Source organism: Pteronotus mesoamericanus, unplaced genomic scaffold (genome assembly GCF_021234165.1).
Source record: "Pteronotus mesoamericanus isolate MK-2021 breed Mesoamerican mustached bat unplaced genomic scaffold, CSHL_Meso_final scaffold_232, whole genome shotgun sequence".
Taxonomy (NCBI): Eukaryota; Metazoa; Chordata; class Mammalia; order Chiroptera; family Mormoopidae; genus Pteronotus; species Pteronotus mesoamericanus.
In genome coordinates, this window is record NW_026555311.1 from 19517541 (window position 1) to 19537359 (window position 19819).

A 19819-nucleotide genomic window follows, 5' to 3' on the forward strand; every position below is an offset into this window, starting at 1 on the left:
AGACAAAAGTACACAACCATGTCAATTAGTGATGCAATGAATTTTTTACTCTAACCTCATATGAGCCAACAGTCCTACCTGACAGTATTTTTCATGGTTCCCAATTTGCTCTTTCTTGTTTGCCACAGCAGCTGTTTCAAACCTTATCCAACTGTCTTTAAATCTCCAATCTCACTATCTCTAATGCTTTCTGCTACAATTTCCCTCTCAGCAGATAGCCTCACCTCTCATTTCTCCAAGAGAAGATATATTTCTTAATTCCCTTAACTTCTTGACACCACACAAGAAGACTTGCTTGTGCTTGCACTATTCTTTCCTTAGTCCCTCCTCCCATCACTCTGGAAAACTATGCCCTCCAGCGCCTAATATTAAGCATTCCATCTAATTCTAGATCAGTCCTCTCTCTTGCTCCTGGACCTCTATAAATCATTAAGTTTCTTTCCTTTATCTTCTTTTTCTTCCTCTTCACTGGCTCAGTCTGTGAGCATCAAACATACTCAAGTCTTTCACATTCTGAAAGTTCTCCCTCTCAATTTCATGAAGCCACTTAATAATAATTCTTATAGCCAAACAGGTTAATATGGTATTTACTCTTACTACTTCTACATATCACCCTCCTTTTTACTTTCAACTCGTTTTTTATTTAAATATCTGGCATCACCACTCAACTGAGATTTCTCTCCTGAATAACAATTAATTGCAACATCTTTTGATGTACTAGGCACAGTTCTGGGTATGTCACATTACTAATTCATTTAGGTTGTACCTACTATGGACTTAATAACACATTACTTAAACTTGGTTTTGGTTTTAAGTAACACAACAAGAACTTGTACAGTCAGATATTAGTGGATACATTGCTAACCCATTTGCAATATTATTATCTCCTCAGTTACCAATTTCCTAAATTCAAAACACTCTTGTCTTTATATTATTGCTTTTCTGCTTCCATGCTGATCCTTCCCTATATCTGGAAATCCTTACTTCTTAGTATCTATTACTATATGAAGACTATAATTATCAACCTTGTGGATACATACCTATTTATTAAATTAGAATAAATGTTTATATAAAATAAGGAATTATTGGAATCATAAAATTTCAGGATAATTAATAATAACATTACATGGGATACTGTACACAAAAGATACTGAAAGAAAGAACATGGTAAAAATAATTATACATAAACTTGGAGATAATCATTGGGAGTAGAATGGAAGGAAAAGACAGGAAGGTTTTGTAAGGAATTAACTAATACTTGTATAAAGAGCTTTCGTTTATATTTGTATAGTTCCTATCTGCAAATGGAATTATTTCTGCACATATACCTTAATGTGCACAGAAGTCTTCTTTTTCTTTTTTCCATATAGGGAACATTATATGCTAAGCCTGATTTCATAAGTATGTGGTCATAAAGGTTTTATAATATTATTTGGCAAGTAACTAAGTAACAAAAACTTTAAAGAACGATATATTACTTTCTGCTATAAAACCATGACTACTTTCGTTTTCTGAATCTTCAACTACATTTATACTAAACTTATTTTATGGTTCCATGTTATGTTAATTATTTTGTTTCCATCTGATTCTACACAACTGTAGCTAGTTTATTATTATTAAATAAAATTGAAGTCAGGGGATTGGAGCTAACACAGATTTTCCCTAATGGTTTTGAAATTCTCTATGAATTCATGGTACCCTTGGCTACCCTTTATGTTCTGACAGACTCAGGACTTTAACACAGCACCAGATTCTTCACATTAATTGTTCATTCACCATAAATCCCACATTGACTAACCAAAGTTTTGCCTTCATTAATCTACCATAACTATGCACATTAGACTGAAATGCACACTTAGGCACTCTATAGTAAAAATGCAGGAATAGAAGAACAACGACAAATCTTAAAATCAGTCATAGAAGAAAGGTTAGATGACTGGCAAAAACGGGCAGTTAGGCAGCCAGCCAGCCTCTCAACCACAACACGGAAGACAAGGCCAGTGCACTGGTAGCATCAATGTGCAGAAAAAATAAAACTAGCAGTTTAAAATTTTATGTCTAGGGTAATAAATTTAAAGAAGAAAGGTGAAATAAAGACATGTTAAGATAAACAATAACTGAGAAGTTTGGCCACAAGAATAACATCATCAAGAAAAATTTTAAATGCTGTTCTTTAGGCAAAAGAAAAGGAAATGAAGGAAGGAAAAAAAGAGCAAAGAAAGTAAAAAATACGTGGGTAGAGGTCAATAAATACTTAATGCACAGAATAGTGGTAATACTTTTCAAAATAAAAAAAGATGGCATTAAAAACATGACAATAATAACGTGTAATGTAAAAAGTAGGTACATTTAATAAATGAGTCAAAATACTCTAAGTATGTTTGTTTTCTCTCAGGAGGACAAAGCTGTTGATTAACTTTAGATATTGATAAATTAAGTATGTATGTTTAAATTCTAGGGGAACTATTATATAAATAAAACAGAAAATATAACTTGAAAGTTAGTAGAAGGGGTGAGATGAAAGCAAAGTATACAGGGTGGGGCAAAAGTAGGTTTACAGTTGTGATTACATTAAACACAGAGTTTGTTATTGTATTACTTTCCATACAGACAACTGGAAACCTACTTTCCCCCACCTTATATATATTAACAATCCAAAGTAGGTAAGAAGGAGGAGAAAAGGAAACCTAGAATATGAAAGATGAATAGAATATACAAAATGGTAGAATGTATAAGATGGTAGACTTAAACCTAAATGTAGTAAATACATCTCATATAAATATGTAAAATGCTTTAGTTTTGGGACATAACTCATCAAATTGGCATCCAATAATCAAGTATATACTTTCTATAAAAATTATACGTGGGAACAAAAGGAAACAGAAAAATTGAAAAGAGAAGAGTAAAAAGAAATGCAATCCATCTAAATAGTAACAGAAAGGAAGTTGGCTTAGTTCCATAAAAGGCAGACAAGATATTCATTAAAGAAGAATGCATTATTAGAAGTAGAAGTCTTTATAATAATAATTTCAAAATTTTCTTTACCAAAACTATTAAGAAAGGAAAAGGTAGGATCTAAAAGTATTTCAGATGTTTAAAACAATTAGATATTATTAATAATTTTATGCCAATACATCTAGACAAGAACAATTATAAAATATGGCTTTTATTTATTTATCATGAAAAAGTAGAATCAATAGTAAAAAAAAACTGCCACAAAAAAAAAAAAGTCTAGGCTCAGTTGGCCTCATTAGGGTAATCTATCAAATATCAAAGGAAGAAATTCTTCCAATTTTATGTATCTCATAGAGAACAGAAAAATAGAAAACCATCTCCATCATGTTTTATAAGGCTAACAGAACCTTAGTTCAAAATCTAACAGGGAATTAAAAACCAAAATCAAACAAACAAACAGAAAACAGAACCAGAACTCAGGTCTCTCCACTTTTAGTTCAGTTCAGCATTTCCTAGTCTGTATTGCCTTTTTCACAAGTCACTTTTAAACAGTCATTGTATAAATATCTCTCCCATCTTCAAAAGTAAGAATAGATTAGCCTTAGTCTCAAGCTTTAACACAATGTTAATTGAAAGGATAGTGCTGAAACATGCTGTAACTGATCGATAGTACTGAGTCTCACCCTGGGAAGAATTCACAGATGGCCAGGGGCCTGGTCATCGGAGATTCTTTGTAGTTTCTTTACTTGGTCAGACAGTGGCTATTGAGATTCGTCGTCTTGTTACCTCTCCAAAGATGTCTGCTAAGTAATTGAGAACTAGAAAGTCCCCTTTCCAACAATGATATCAGGGCACACTCATGAGAACTTATGTTACTTGTTAGACATTGCATAAAAGAAAGCTTATTTGTCTACAGATAAAATCATTTTGAGCAAGACGATTCAGGCCATCTTTTCTCCAAATCCACTCTAGTCATTAAAAATACCATAAGCCTGGCTGGTTGTGGCAGGAATTGAAATAAATATTTTTTAAATGTTTTAAGGGAACATCTTGATTTAAAAAAAAATCCAACAAAAAATAAAATTTCAGGTAACCTTAGTCATGCATATCAATGTAAAAATGTTAAGCAGAGTGGTAACAAGTCAAATAATTTTTATGAAAACATAATTATATTGTTATCTAAGTGTAATTTTATATAAACATAAAAATTAGGGTTATCCCAGGAATAAACCTTAAGGAAGTGTGGCGCTTCCTTAATTTAATCAACATTAATAAAAAGAAAAATATTATATTTACTAGCATAATGTTGACATCTTTTTCTCTGAGACTGATAATAAGCCAAGCATGCCTATTATTATTAATTCCATTCAAGAGCGTCCTGAAGGACCTAGCCAGGACACTAGGCAAGAAGAAGTAAAAGGCGGAACAGTTAAGAAGAGAGAAATCATTCATTGTACATGAATATGAGAATTCACCAGAATCTACAAATAAGTTATTAGAATTAAAAAGTTGAACAAGTAAGCTAAATATAAAACCTATATAAAATATCAATACCATTCCCATTTATCAGCAATTATCAGAAAATATAATTTTAAGATACTATATTATATTCATATAATACCACTCAGCAATATCAGTAAAAAATAGTGAAAATAAGAATGCATCTACAAAAAATGCTGAATGAAAGAACATCCAAATGAGTATATACTACATTATTCATTGTTTGATGAACATCCAGGCCAGGCAAATCTATCTGTGTTGTTAAGAGAAGAAATAGGAATGATGGGACATTCTAGATGATGGAAATGTTCTCTAACTTGATCCAGGTGGTGGTCACATTGGTAACTGTAAGCAGTGGAAAGCTTCTATACACTTAAAATTTCATTGCATTTTCTTATATTTAAATTAAGTCTCAATAAAAACAAATAAACATGTTACCGTATGAAAGAGTGAAATTATACTCATTCTTTTCCCCAAATATTAAAAAGAAATTTGAGATAGACAAAAGGCTTCAATATAAAAGGCAGAATTAGAAAGACTTTGGGAATATCTGAGCACAATATCTTTATGACTCTGGCATTAGGAAATGATTTCTTGAATAAGACTAAATGGTAATAATGATAAGGAAGAAAATTCATGATTCTGCTAAATTTAAAGGTGCTATGAATAAAATGAAAATAAAGTACACAGAGAGGAAACTATTTACAACAGAAATAACAAAAGACTAATATTCAAAATATATGTATATTTCCTAGAATCAATTATAAAAACAAGATAACCCAATAGAAAATGTCCAGAAGACTTGAACAGGCAATTACCTCAAAAATAAATCTGAAGACAGGGCCAAAAGCTATAGGAAAACATACCACAATATTTTTATAATCAGGGAAATGAAAATTGAAACCATCAGAATATATCATTATATATTCAATAACTTCATACAAATTTAAAAGTGAGAAAACCAAGATCTGGTGAGAATTTCGGGCAATGAAAACTCATTTACTCACTAGTGATAAGCAAATTGGCACATCTCTGTGAAAATGGCTTTAAAGTTACCTAGTAAAGTTCAAGATATACTTTCTTGTACTGCAGAAATCCTACTCTAGGATACAAAACCTACAGATACCTGCACAAGTATAGGAGTGTATATCCAAGATACATGTCCAAGAATATTCATAACAGTATCGCTTATAATAGCTTCAATGTGGAAACAGACCACAGTAGATAGTGTCAATCCATACAATAGAAGACAACCTGGCAGTGATATAAATGAATAAACTACAACTACATGCAACAATAAGAATGAACAATATTGAACAAAATATTGAACAAAAAAGCAAGAATGAAGAATATATGCTATATTGAAACAGTCATTAAGTTAAAATATTGGCAAAACTCAATTGTATTATTTAAGAATGCACATAAAGGTGATGTGATGATATCTAAAACTGTAAATAAATAAGACTCATAAAATTCAGCTTAATTAGTCATACCACTCTGAAGGGAGTTTGGGAATGAAATATATGAGGTATTTAGAATGCTTGCTGTGTTCTATTTCTTGACCATAGTACTAGTTGTTCCCTCTAATATAATTCACTAAACTATCCTTATATTTTATGCAGTTTATATGTTTGCCATGCTTTCTTATAAAACAATAATTAAAAACATATTAAGATAGTTTTAACTCCTCTCGCATAAATTAGCTGAGAGGCTTTTATTACTGATTAGAACAACTCCTGACTTCATTTTGTCTTAGTTTCTATGCATCCTACACTTCACCACTGAAAAGAAACATCTACTGAAGGAACTCCTTTAACTCTTGATGCAGCAGCTTTATGTGGTTAGAAATTTATAGTTATGAACTTTGTATGCGCATTCAGTTACCTAGGGTTTTCCCCCACCACAAATATATAAGAATGGCAAATTCAAACTATAAAAGTCATTTCTCCATGGGTTTTTATATTTCTCCTTGGGAAGTTATTATCCCAGTAGTTCATGAAACATCCTTTATTGTGCTCAGCTTCTTCTTACATGTGATCTGAAGTATTTAACAAGAGCTCATTTCCTGCAAGCCATTTTCTACTTATAGACACATATAGACACATATAAACTGTATACTGAAATGTCAGTTTTGTAGTAGAATTTCATTCTTACTGTATGAAATGTCTTTAAGCTCTTATCCTGATATTGTGCATGTTAAAAGTAAAAAACCAAGCAGCTATAACTGTAAAAATATTAAATTCATTACTTTATAAAATTATTATAATGAATGAAAAATTATGCTAGTTCCCTAGGAAACCATCAGATTATCTTTCTTCCTTTAAATTATCCTAAGGCACAAATAGAATTCGTTGATTAATACTTCTGATAAGTACATAAGGTCATTTAAATGCCAAATTCTCCCTCTTTCTTGTCTTTCAAACTACAATAGGGACTGTAATGGATACTGTGATCATACTGTATAAAACAAACAAAACCATAGTTACTACAAGAAAAGTGTATTTATCAATGTTTCTGGTCTTACTTTGCGAATGCCTCGGCCAAGCTCTTCTCCATAGTTGGTTCCAAGAATTTCAAAGTGGACATTGGGATTGCCTCCATTTTCTCCAAATTCCAGCTCTCCAGTCAACCCACTCACTCCACCCTAAAGGAAAGAAAAGATGTTTATGTAAGATTTCAGGAAAATTAACATAGTAATAAAGCATGATAGAAAGTTATAGGAGCACAATTTCCATCTATAAAATATATATTATTTCAAGTATGCAATTATGAACAGACTATTTTTTCTTAATAAGTGCACAACATAAATGTGAGAGCAATAGAATGTAATCTTGAGAATCACTTAGTCCAATCTCACCCACTTCACAGTCTAGAATATTTAGACCCAAGTAGTCACATGCTTACAAAAATGGATATCATGTCACAGCTGAGACTAATTTCCAGGGTAAGATGTTTGTCACCATACCTTCTGAAATGCATGGATCCATAAGTCAGAAAACAAGATGCTTCTGGAGAGCATAAAATCTACTTGCAAACATGTTTTGACAGTATTCTTTCTCCAGCACAATGCCATTTTAATTTGATCTAAAATTACATCTGAGATTCTTAAAAGCTATGGTTCATAATTTATTAGAGGATTATTTTTCCTCCTTCTATAAATATCTTTTATAAATTAAAAAAGAAAGCTAAATTGAGCTTGAAATCTGTTTTTGCTCTTAAACAGTAGTGTTGGCTGTTGAGATTCACTGGGAATTTCCAAGCTTCATATCTCATTCAACATGACAGATGTTCATTTCCCCAACAGATGGTAATGTAGGTCATACTTCTCTCTTTCTTGTTTCCCATTCTTTTCTCAGTTTAGTTTATCAGCCTTCACATTATTTAGGGTTTTACAAGTAAAAATCATATTCTGAGTCCCTTGTTTACTATAATACTGCTAACTTAGAATTTTGATCTGATAATCACATTTATCTGTGCAAGTGACCTCAGTTTGTAAATTGCTTTAGCCATAACCTCTGTGATGTTGATAATTAAATTTATAGGCAGATCCTGATTTATAATGGTTTGACTCATGATTTTTTTCGACTTTGCAGAAGTGTAAAAGCGACAAGCATCTGGTAGAAACCATACTTCGGATTTTGAATTTTGATTTTCCCCGCCCTGGGCCAGCGATGTGTACTGTGATACTCTGGTGTTGTTGGTCAGCCATAGGGAGCACAGCTCCCGGGCAATCATGCAATCACAAGGATATACAACCCGGATTCTATGGTGTAGTTGGTTACACACACTTTTTGGATATTGTGTTCTGAGCACATTAGGATAAGCTGGGTTAACCTATTATGGTTGGTAAGTTAGGTATGTTAAATTCATCTTTGACTAACAATGTTTTCAACTTACAACAAGTTTATCAGGACATAATCATCATAAGTCATGGAGTATCTGTATCTCTTTTGCCATAACCTCTAACTCAACTTCTAGTCTTTTTCAGCAGGTAATATGCTGCTGTATCTCCTACTGCATATTGTGCAGTAGCTCATTGCATGATTCTAAGCTCATAACAGGCATTCAATAAAACCATTGCTTACTCATTGCTTTCAATATTTAATCTATTTCATTTTTGCAACAGTTATAATCAACAAAACCAATCCTCCATAATTATTTTCTAATAAGCCAGTTTCTCCTTTACTATCCAGTTTTATTAGTAATAGATATGTTGAATTTGATTCACATGCGATTTAACAGTCAATATCATGAATTTGGAGTCAGATTTCCTGGATTTTATCAATGGTGTCAAAATCAACTAGCTGTGTAAGCCAGGCTAAGACATTTAATTTCTCTATGCCTCAACTTCTATATTTGTTAAATAGTTTTAAACTATTATAAAATTACAGTACCCACCCAAGGAGACTGTTATGAGTTTTTTAATACATGTAAAGAATATAGTAGAGCATTTGATAAATCGCGGAAGTTTAATTAACATCATCACCTACATGATTTTTTCATTCTCTAATTTTGAAGAATTTCAAGTTCTGCTAAAAATCATAGGCATGTTTCTGTTTTTTTCCAACTAATATTGATTAGGGTAGCAAAATTTTATTATATACTTGAACATTCACATCGCTTTGGAAAATATATTTGCAAACTTTTATTCAATTACATTTCACTTATTAGTATTTGGGTAGAAAAGAGTTAAAACAGCTTGTCTAGGATCTATTCACTCCTTTTACAAGTCAATTTGATCTTACATGTTCACTTAGTACTAATATTTCAAAGAATTCAATTATCCCTTAAAATTTTAAAGATCAGGATAAGTGCAGTGGATCTTATTATCATTAATATCTCCAAATGGCAAACACGGTGGGAGTTTGACTGACAAATATAGCATATATTACTACATTTAAGCTCAAACCACTGGTAATCAGTAATCTCTTTATAAGAGCTTATCTTTTTCTCAATCACACTTCAGTAATATCCCCAATAATATCATAATCTTAAATTTTTGTTGTACTGCTTTATTTCTAGAGAAAAGAAGGAAGATGTTGCATATCAATATGATTGCTTCATTGCTATACTGTAGTTTCTAAACTTTTGAACATTAGACTGCCTGGCACTCTGTCATTATTGTTCTCAACCAATACTCATGTGACCACTCTAGGTCAATGTCTTTTTCCTTAGCTTATATCTAGTACTGAGAGCATCTTAGTCCACTTACATTACATGAGGTACAAAACTGTAAGTCAGGAGACCTAATTTAGTTTACTGTGGCCTCCATTTACCCTATTCACCTTTTTGACTTTGTAATTGATCTTTTTGCTATATTCTTCATGAGCTGTTAATGTGTAATTAGTAAAACCTTCCCAAAAATATTCCCATGCTTTTGACCTTTGCTTTTTTCATTTATCCTCATTTTAATCTTGAAAACAGAGCCTTGGTAAAAAATGTGTGCTGGCCAGGTGGTAATGAACAGTCATTGTTTTGTGCAGTTATGGCTTTTATCTCTTGATCATATAGCATATTCTAAACAAAATAAGCTAATGGGACATTGATAGTATGAATAACACATATAAATAATTTTTAAATGTCCTTTAAGTTGACAGCAAAAATTGTTCCTAGAGCAAACCTGTATTAAAATTCCAAAGAAAGTTGGTTTGGATTTCATCCTGCCCACTCTCCATAAAAATACCAGTGAGCATCAAACATAGAAAACACTAGAAAAGAAAAATCAAAAGAGGAGAACCAAATGTCAGGAATAATTTACCATAGGATAAGCAGTTTCTGAAAGGAAAAAAACTTAGTATTCCCCAATGAATAGGGTAAGCTGGAAAAAAAAAAGAAAAAATATTACCCAAAATTTAATTCATTCTTCTTATGAAGCTGAAGAATTTTTTCCTATACTTGAATCTGTATAGTAACTCAGAGATTCTTTTTGAAGATCATATGGAACATCAAATATTTTTGACACTCATATAATTTCCTTATATATATTCTTAAGTTTCCTTGCCACCCACAGACATGCTTGGTAATCGAGGACACCCTGTTCAATAAACACGAGCCCAGCGAGGCAGTAAACACACTGAGAAATGGCAGACTCAGTGGCGTGTCCTGATGCCTTCATGCTTCATAAGTTAATTTCAGATAGAAAACTCCCTGCCAGAAGGAAAATACTACATGTTCTATTCATAAAAGCAATATAATGGGTAGATAAATACTAACATACAGGGTACAAAGTAACAAAAATTCAAAACAAAAACCAATTTATGTGAAATATTTATGAAAATTTGAGTTTCCATATAACATTATATGTACATATATGTGCACAGATATAAGTTTACATATGTAAATATACACTCAAATATTCATTTATAATAGAGACTTGAAGCAAATTGAGAAGTAAATGGGAGGTAACTGGCATATTGATTATGATATTTACACCTCAGGAAAGAAGAAACTGAGGCCCACAACTTGTTCCTTGAGGAACCTGAACTAAAACCTTCATCGTGAGCCTCATACTTTTTCCTCCCGATTATGTAAACTGTATGTCCAACATAACACCTGTATATTATGGCGAATTGCTTTAAAATGTAAATTAAAGTTTTTAAGTTTAACTTATTAAATTAAATTAAATTAAACTTATACCATTTTACCCACTTTATGATTCAAATGACCTTGAACTTGGAGTGTATATGCCACAAGAGGACTACAAGAGAACTGTTCCAAAGGCAAACTGCTTTTTTTAAAGCACTGTGGCAGAAAGTTTATTTGCACACATTCTGTAAGAAGGCCAGCTTACATTACCAAGTCAGTACTATTTCTCACAAGTCAGATTATGTTTTCCTAAATTCTCTCTCTCCTTCAGGTTTATAAATTCTAAATGATACACAGTGATTTACATAAAAAGTAAAACAGTATGTTTCCATTCTTCAAGTATACAAATTTAACAACAGCAACAACAAGAGGATTTCAAACTTTTGAGAGTTTTTTTGTCAAAGTCAGAAACTATTTCCTTCTTCTTCCTTCCTACACACTCATGTTAAATAACCAAATCTTATTTTAATAACCTATAGATTTCCTAAAGACATTTACTTCCATCCATCTCCATGACCCACATCATTGCCTAAGCTCCTCTGTATTGGAACATCAGACTCTTAACTAGTGTCTTCCCATCTAGTCTGTCCTGGTCCAGTGGCAGGTGCAGAATAGACTCTTCATTGGCAGCCACTGGTAATATGATTTTGTTTAAAATACCTCAGTGGCTCTTAACCTTACCCCTCAAATAAAGTTGAGAAACTTTTAACACGGTTTACAAAACCCTTCATGATCTTTCCCCTCCCTACTTCTTTGACCTAATGAGGAAAGATGGCCCTACTCTGTCTCTGTTCTCGCCACCCTGGTCTTATTTCAGATGTTTAAATGTGACAGGCTCCCTTTCCCTCAGGCCTGCTAACATTCTAATGCCCTGCAAGAAATATTCTTCCTTCCCTATTTCTGAAAGACTTCTTTATTTCTCTTCCTGGCTAATGCCTAGTCATCTTAAATGTTTCCATTTATCTGTCTCTCTTATGTGTAAGTAGGTCCTCCAGGCATATACTTCCAGAACAGTTGGTGTTTCCCCTTTTGTAGGAGTGATCACACTTGTCATTATTTTTGATATTTCTATTTTGTTTCCTTATTCTGTGATCTCACAGTATAGCATATGGTAGTGTTCAATAAATATTTGTTGAATAAATTTATTGCCGCATAAGAATTAGAGTAATTTCAATATTTTTCTCATTTTAAAGAATACTCTTTTAGATATCAACATGTATCAAGATATCTCTTTTAGATATATTTATCAAAATGTTTCAATATGAGAAAATATATTGGTATTAAAAGATTTGAGATCTTGCCACAAATATTTTTATAGTATAGTTCCCCACATTCAGTATTGAAAATAATTACCACAAAGAATTTAACAGGAAATGATCATTAAGACAATGTGAAAGTACTTAAGGTTTTATCCAATATTTTTATTGAAGAATCTATCAAATCTTGATTAACTTACTTGTGTAAAATACATAGAATATGTCATTATTTTTATTTGTAATCACATATTTTGAGTAACATTTTTCTTAGTTTTATTTTTAATCATTGAACAAAACAGGTAAGTATATTCTTTCTTAAACACAGCTAATTGTGTCAGACCCATGCTGAAAAAAATTTTTAGCATTTTTAATTTACCTAGAAAATAAATTCCTATCCTCAACCTCTTTCTACTCCAAATTATTCTCTCCATGTGTTGTGTGAACTCTAGTGTTTTAATCCATCTTTGGCATTGTCCACATTTTATTCCAATAGATATGTCAACTACAGTAGTCCTACCACCAGAAATATGTTCTCCATGGCTTTACATATCTCAAACCTGTTAGTTTCTATATTTGCACTGAGATGCTATCAGTTCCATGTAATTTTTGTTTTCTAATTGAGTTTCTCTGTTTTGGGTCAGGTTCCCCAAGAAACAGCTTGAAATGGAGATTTGTGTGCAGGAGGGCTACTTGAAGTGCTCCTGAGAAAAGGACCTGCAAGGGAGTGAGAAAAGAGGGACTGGGCAGAGGGAGAGGGGGAATGCAATGCAAGTATGACAGCGGTTCAGGTGATCCCATGGGCCAGTCTCTGGTTACTTTCCAAATGGAGGCAAGGGACTCTGACCTTTCCAGTTCTGCAAGGACCAGCCATTAGGTGCATGCTTTTCCAGAAAGGAAGTAGAGCAGCTCCCTTCTGCCCCAGACAGTTCCTGATCAGAGGTTCAGCGTGCCCTCCTGAGAAGGAATGCCTCAGCCATGCGGTGGGGTCTGGGTGTGTGCCATGGCAGACTGCATTATGCCCTTTATTAGGGTCCCACAGAATCTTATTTTTCACCACATTTGAGTCTTTGTTGTCTCTCTTTAGAGTATTGCTTTTTGTATACTTAGCCAATATTCACTACTGGGCGATAAATGCCATTTCAGGTAATCACATATACGAGCTTGGATAATACATTCCACAGGCTAGGCATTTGATAAATATGTGTTAAGAGAGTGATGCATACATGAGTGAAAAAAGTATACTCTTGGGAACCATTTCAATATTAAGAGTAAGAAAAAATAGAAAATTATTGTCATTTAATCATATAATAAGTATGAAATAAAAATAAGATGTCCATGTTGCATGGCGTAATATAATGCTCTTCCACAATCCATAAGAAAGATGGCAGACCTGCATGGATTAAACTGATATAAAAATATCCCAGAAAAGTGATTTTCAAATTGTGGTTTTGAGATGCTATTACGGTGGTAACCATAGAGATCCTTTCTTTCTCCCTTTCAGAACGTTCAGCTTTCATCTGTTTTATTTATTTAATATAAAAGGTTTAAATACTGGTAGGGTATATACAATAACATCGTAAAATTTAAATTATATAATATGAAAACTCCTTACTGAAACACAAGTTAAAATTAAATGCGGTTTCTTTTAATAAACCAAAGAATGCATATATGTGCTAATAAACTTTTTGCCACAAGAGCTTTTAAAAATGTAGCTAATGCTTTTGAAATACTGGGTCTGACAGAAGTAATGCCTGCTCGAGTGTGGTTGGTAGGGCAATAATATGAGAGTAATAATTTATGGTTTTAATTTGAACATTTCACCCAAAATGTCATACTATGTGCTTGAGTATGATTTTGTTATGTTACAGAATTACATGCTTATGATTTTGTAATAAAAAGAGGCGTTGTTTGTGCCAGACCCTGTTGTTTTCTTACAGCCTCATCAATGTACACTCCAATTTCAGAGCATTTGAAAAAGCCACATTATAACTAACATATAGTTTATATAATATTAACACTGGAGTTTATACCCTTATTTCTTAGTGTATGTTTATTCTCTTTAGCCAAATATTTTTTGACAGTAGTGAAGTGTTTACTTCTGCCATGAACAATAAAAAGGGAAAATGGTATGGTACACAGAACACAGAACTAGAAGCCAGAAAACTTGGCATTTAAATGTAATTTGCTATTTAACCAACTCATAATAAGCCATTTAATTTTTATGAGGTTCAGTTTTCTCTGCCTTACAATTGGGGAAAATAAATAGGATTAATCTTATTTTAACTTGCTACTCTAAAATTGTATAAGTTGCTAATAAACAGAAAAGAAATTAAGTATCAAATATGGTAAAACAAAAATAGAATATATATTTACAGAATTTTTAAAAAATTCCTTTTCAAATAAAACCCATAATATACTTAAAGGCAAAACAACTGTGACATTTTTATTAGAATGAGATGCTGTTTATCACCAAAATTATACAAGCTTGGAAGTAGAAGCTAAAGCACTTAGCCTTTAAGTTTTATTTTCTTATTTTTAAAAATTTTCTTTATCATTTATTTAGGAAAAACTTTTACATAGTAAGATAAAGTGGCACAGTTAACCTGGAACCTAATCATTTCCTATCACTCATTTCTAATCCTATTGTAGCCGTGCAACAAGCCTCTTGAAGGAATCACATTTGAGTGCTCTGACAGGGATAAAGGCTCTGGCATAGTCTTATCTCATATGACAAAACTCCAAGCATATGGGTGATTGCTATTCAAAAGCCTAACACAAAAACCATGACCCAGAATTCCATCTTCAAAAAAGAAAGACTGACATCCTGTTATCTGTATAACACATACAGATTAAAAGCCCTGGTATCCAAAAAAGGCACTTTATGAAAATTATCTCTACTGTATATGTTGTAAGTTGGCACAGCATTTTTATTTAAAATGTGAAAAAGTGAAATATTTTACTGAGAAAATTGAATGGTTTGAAAATGTTTGTGGATCCAAATAATGATTATAAGAATTTTTTTATTATTTTTCCTGGAGAATCAAGATGGGGGAGGAGTGAATGGCAGTCACACTGACATCCTCCCAGGACCAATCTGGAATTACAACTAAATTGTGTAGAAATCACCTGGGATAAACAACTGAACAATAGTGAAAGATGAGCCTTATAACCTCGGACAGACAGAAGAATCAGCATTTGCACAATCTAATTGCCACTTACCCTGGTCTCCAGCAAAGGCGGGGGCAGAGTGGGCCCCCAGAGATGCCTGTGGAGATCCTGGGGAAGGAGGCTTTGGGGAAAGAACTGAGAGAGTAGCTGGCAGGATCCTGGTGCTGACTCATCCCCCATATGGCAGCTGCCATCTTGCTCAGGCAGACCACTCCCCTGAATGGCAACAGCATGAGAGGACACAATAGCCCCGCCCCCAGGAGGGACTCTGCCCCGCCCTATGATGTCTCTAAACTGGCCTGCTGAGTGCAGAGTGACTAGATTAACAACTGAAGGAGACAGCTACAAACAGTAGGTTCCTGCAAGTCTCGAACAGACTGCCCAAGGTTTTACAGGGTAAACATCTGACATCATCAGAGACAGATACAAAAAGAAAGAAAAAACAAAACAAAACAGTGGTCTCCTACCATAGAAGTTCACACCACAAAGTCAGGAAATCAAGACAGATCAATTTAAGAAGCAGAAGCGAAAAAGAAGAGTCTCACACATAATGGGAAGACAAAGAAACGCTCCCCAGTCACAGGGAAAGAAGGAATCCCCAGAAAGAGAACTAAATGAAATAGTGGCAAGTAAACTATCAGATATTGAGTTCAAAACAACTGTTTTTAGGAAGCTCAATGAGCTCAGTGAACTCAGAGAGAATTGTAAAAACTACATGGAAACTATGAGGAACTTACTGCAAACTACAACACCATGAAAAAGGACATAGAAACTATCAACAAGAGGCAAGATGAAATGAAGAATAAAATTTCTGAATTGAAGAACACAGGAGAAGGAATTGAAAGCAGGCTAGATGAAGCAGAGGATCAAATCAACGAACTGGAGAATAGGGTAGAAAAAATCTCCCAGAAAGAGCAAGAAAATGAAAAAAGACTAAAAAAGAATGAAGAGGCATTGAGGGAAATTCAGGACAACCCGAAACGTAATAATACCATATAACAGGGACCCAGAAGGAGAAGGAGAGGAGCAAGAGATAGAAAGCCTGTCTGGAAAAGTAATGACGGAAGTCTTCCCTAATTTGAGAGAAAAATTGACACAAGTCCAGGAAGCACAGAGGGTCCCATTCAAGAGGAACCCAATGAGGCCCACTCCAAAACACATCATAATTAAAATGACAAATATCAAAGAAAAAGAGAGAATCCTAAAGACAGTAAAGGAGGAACAGGTAGTAACATACAAGGGAGCTGGCTTCTCAACAGAAACACTACAAGCCAAGGGAATGGCAAGAAATAGTCCAGGTCATGAAAAGCAAAAGCCTGTAACCAAGACTGCTCTACTCAGCAAAGCTCTCAACTAAAATGGAATGCAAAATAAGGAGTTTCCCGGACAAAAGAGGGCTAAAAGAATACCCCTCCACCAAATCAATCCTGCAAAATATGCTAAAGGGTCTGCTTTAAGATGAAGAAGAATAAAAGTCTCTGAATACCCAGTTCCTTTCATAGTCACCAATGCTTGATATTACCAATATTTTTAATATGTATTAATCTGATTGTGACAATGATGTGTTATTTTGTTACTTTATTCTTTGCTGAAACTAAACCTGTTTTGTATATTTCTTGCCTATTTCTGTTATTTTTAGACAGCTTTAAAATGACTTTTTGGTATTCTCTATCCATATTTTGACTAAATGTTTGCAGAACTTTTCCCCCCAAAAAACCCAAAAAACAAAACTATTAACCCCTTTTTAGATGTGTTGCAAATAACTTTCCTATTCTACTACTTGTCCTTTAACTTTTTTATATGTACAGTCTTAAATGTTTAATATAGTCATATTGTCAATATTTTACTTTATAGCTTCTGGGTTTGAAAATGTTACTTCAGGGTAAGAAAAATATTCTCGTGTATTTTCTCCAAACTCCTTAGATTTAAATATTGATATTTAATTCACCTGAATATTTGTTGTATAATGTGTGAAATAGGGCTCTATATTTGTTTTATTTCAAGTAATAGTGGTCCATGCACTTTACCTGTTGAATAAGCCTTATTTTCTCCATTGGTGTGAAATATCAATTTAATCATATATTACATTGTGAGACAGATATATACATTTGTTTTTAGAATGGTCATTATATTTCATTGGTCTACTTGATTATTTCTCTGCTGGTGTCATGTTTTTTTAATTGCTGAGATTTTATAATGGATTTAAAATTTTTAACATTTTATAATGGATCTTGACATTTAAAAAATAAATAAAATCAATCTGTATTTTAAAAAAAAGAAAGAAGGAACTCTTATCTTTTGTGACAACATGGATGGAACTGGAGAATATTATGCTAAGTAAAATAAACCAGCTGGTGAAAGACAAATACCATATGATCTCACCTATAAGTGGAATCTAGTCAACAAAATAAACTAACAAACAAAATAAACCACAAGCATGGAAACATGGAGCAGATCAAAAGTGACCAGAGGGGAGGGGGAAAGAGGACAATGGTGGGAAGAAGGGGAAAGGACTAGACAAAGAACATGTATGACTGACCCATGGACATGGACAACAGAGTGGGAATTGTCTGTGGGAGTGGGAGTGATGGGATGGGTGGAGGAGGGCAAAGGGGGAAAAATTGAGACAACTGTAATAGAATAAATATGATTTAAAAATAAATAAATAATTAAAAATATTTTTAAAAAGAATTTTTTTCTATAGATGGCAATGGTATCAGCTGACTGGCCTAAAGTCTGCACTTTAAGGAAGCAAGTGCAACACCCAAGTAGAGATGAACAGAACACACAGCACCAACCACCAGCACTTCAGAGCAAGTGAACAGTTTTTCTATCACTGTCAAAAAGTCGTCATTAGCCAAAGTATGCAGTGCTTAAACATATCTTTGGTAACTGCTATGACAGATTGTCCTCTAATATTTTCATAAGTTGTAATTAGAGCTGTTGTTTTATCCTTAGATAAAATAAGATTTTTTTCAACACCTTAACTGAATCTTCTTTCCATTTAGGAGAGATGACACTCATTCCTATAGTAAGAATACATATGTCACGTCAGGGGTCAGTAGCAGACAGATTGTATCAGAGTTTCTCAGAGGTGATTTGCATTTTTCAACAGCAATTGTTTCAACTTTGAAAATCATACTTTAGCATGGGCTTCTGCTAAGCCAATTAACAATTCCAGCTGTCATGTAAATGCAGCTAATACTCATAATGTGTACATAAGCTTTCATGAGGACTTGGCTGACTTCCTGGCTCAGCCAAGGCATGACCATGCTGTGACTGTGAGTAATGAAGTCCCTCAGCACTGCCATGTCCATGAATTCTTCCTCCACCTCATCCCTGCCTTGGTAGTACAGTCACAAGGTAGTGAACCAGATGCCTATCATAGGCTTCAAACTGAGGGTCTTGCATGAGGAAGATCAAATCAAACCTTGATAATTAACATGTGTGGTAGCTGAATATTTTCTTTTGTGTTTTATTTTATTTTATTTTTAATTTTCAACTGCAGTTGACATTCAGTATTATATTAGTTTCAAGTGTATAGCATAGTGGTTACACATTTGTATAACTTAGGAAGCGAGCCCCCAAATGAGTCTTGCAACCACCTGACACCATACATAACTATTAAACTATTACTGACTATATTCCCCATGCTGTACTTCATATCCCATCACTGTTCTATACCTGCCAATCTGTACTTCTTAATCTCTTCACCTTATTCACCCAGCCCCCCAAACTCCTTCACATCTGGCAATCATCAGTTTGTTCTCAGTACCTATGAGTTTGTTTCTGTCTTGTTTGTTCATTTATTTTCTTTTTTAGATTCCACATATAAGTGAAATCATATGGCTTTTGTCTCTGTCTGACTTATTTCACTCTGCATAATACCTTCTAGGTCCATTGATGCTGTTGCAAATGATAAGATTTCATACTTTTTATATGGCTGAGTATATATACCACCTCTTTTTTTTTATGCTGTATGTCACCTCTTCTTTATCCATTCATATTTTGATTAGTGCATCTAATCAAAATATGCATTTTATACATGAGTATTTACATTTAAGTAAGTAGTTACTGCTATTCTTTGTTTTCAGATTGTTTTGCAGTTCTTCTCTGTACCTTTCTGATTCTGCTGCTCTCTTCTCATGTATGCTGATGAATTTCTGTAGTATTTTGTTTGCATTCCCTTCCTTCTCTTTATTTCTTACATCTCTCTCTTCCTCTCCCTCCCCACCCCTATCTGTGGTTACCATGTGCTTCATCTATACCAAGACGTGGTTATAGCAGCCTATTTTAGGTTGATAGCCACTTAGGTCTGAACACATTCTAAAATCATTACTATTTTTAATCACCCT

At 33.4% G+C, this 19819-nt stretch overlaps 1 protein-coding gene across 1 annotated transcript in view; it reads right to left on the reverse strand.

Moving 5' to 3' along the window:
- GRID2 (glutamate ionotropic receptor delta type subunit 2) overlaps window positions 1-19819 on the reverse strand; it is a 1366516-nt gene that overhangs the window by 535909 nt on the left and 810788 nt on the right. Inside the window, exon 8 of the mRNA XM_054591733.1 lies at window positions 6980-7099. Coding sequence (XP_054447708.1) covers window positions 6980-7099 — 120 coding nt within the window. The remainder of the gene's footprint in view (window positions 1-6979; window positions 7100-19819) is intronic.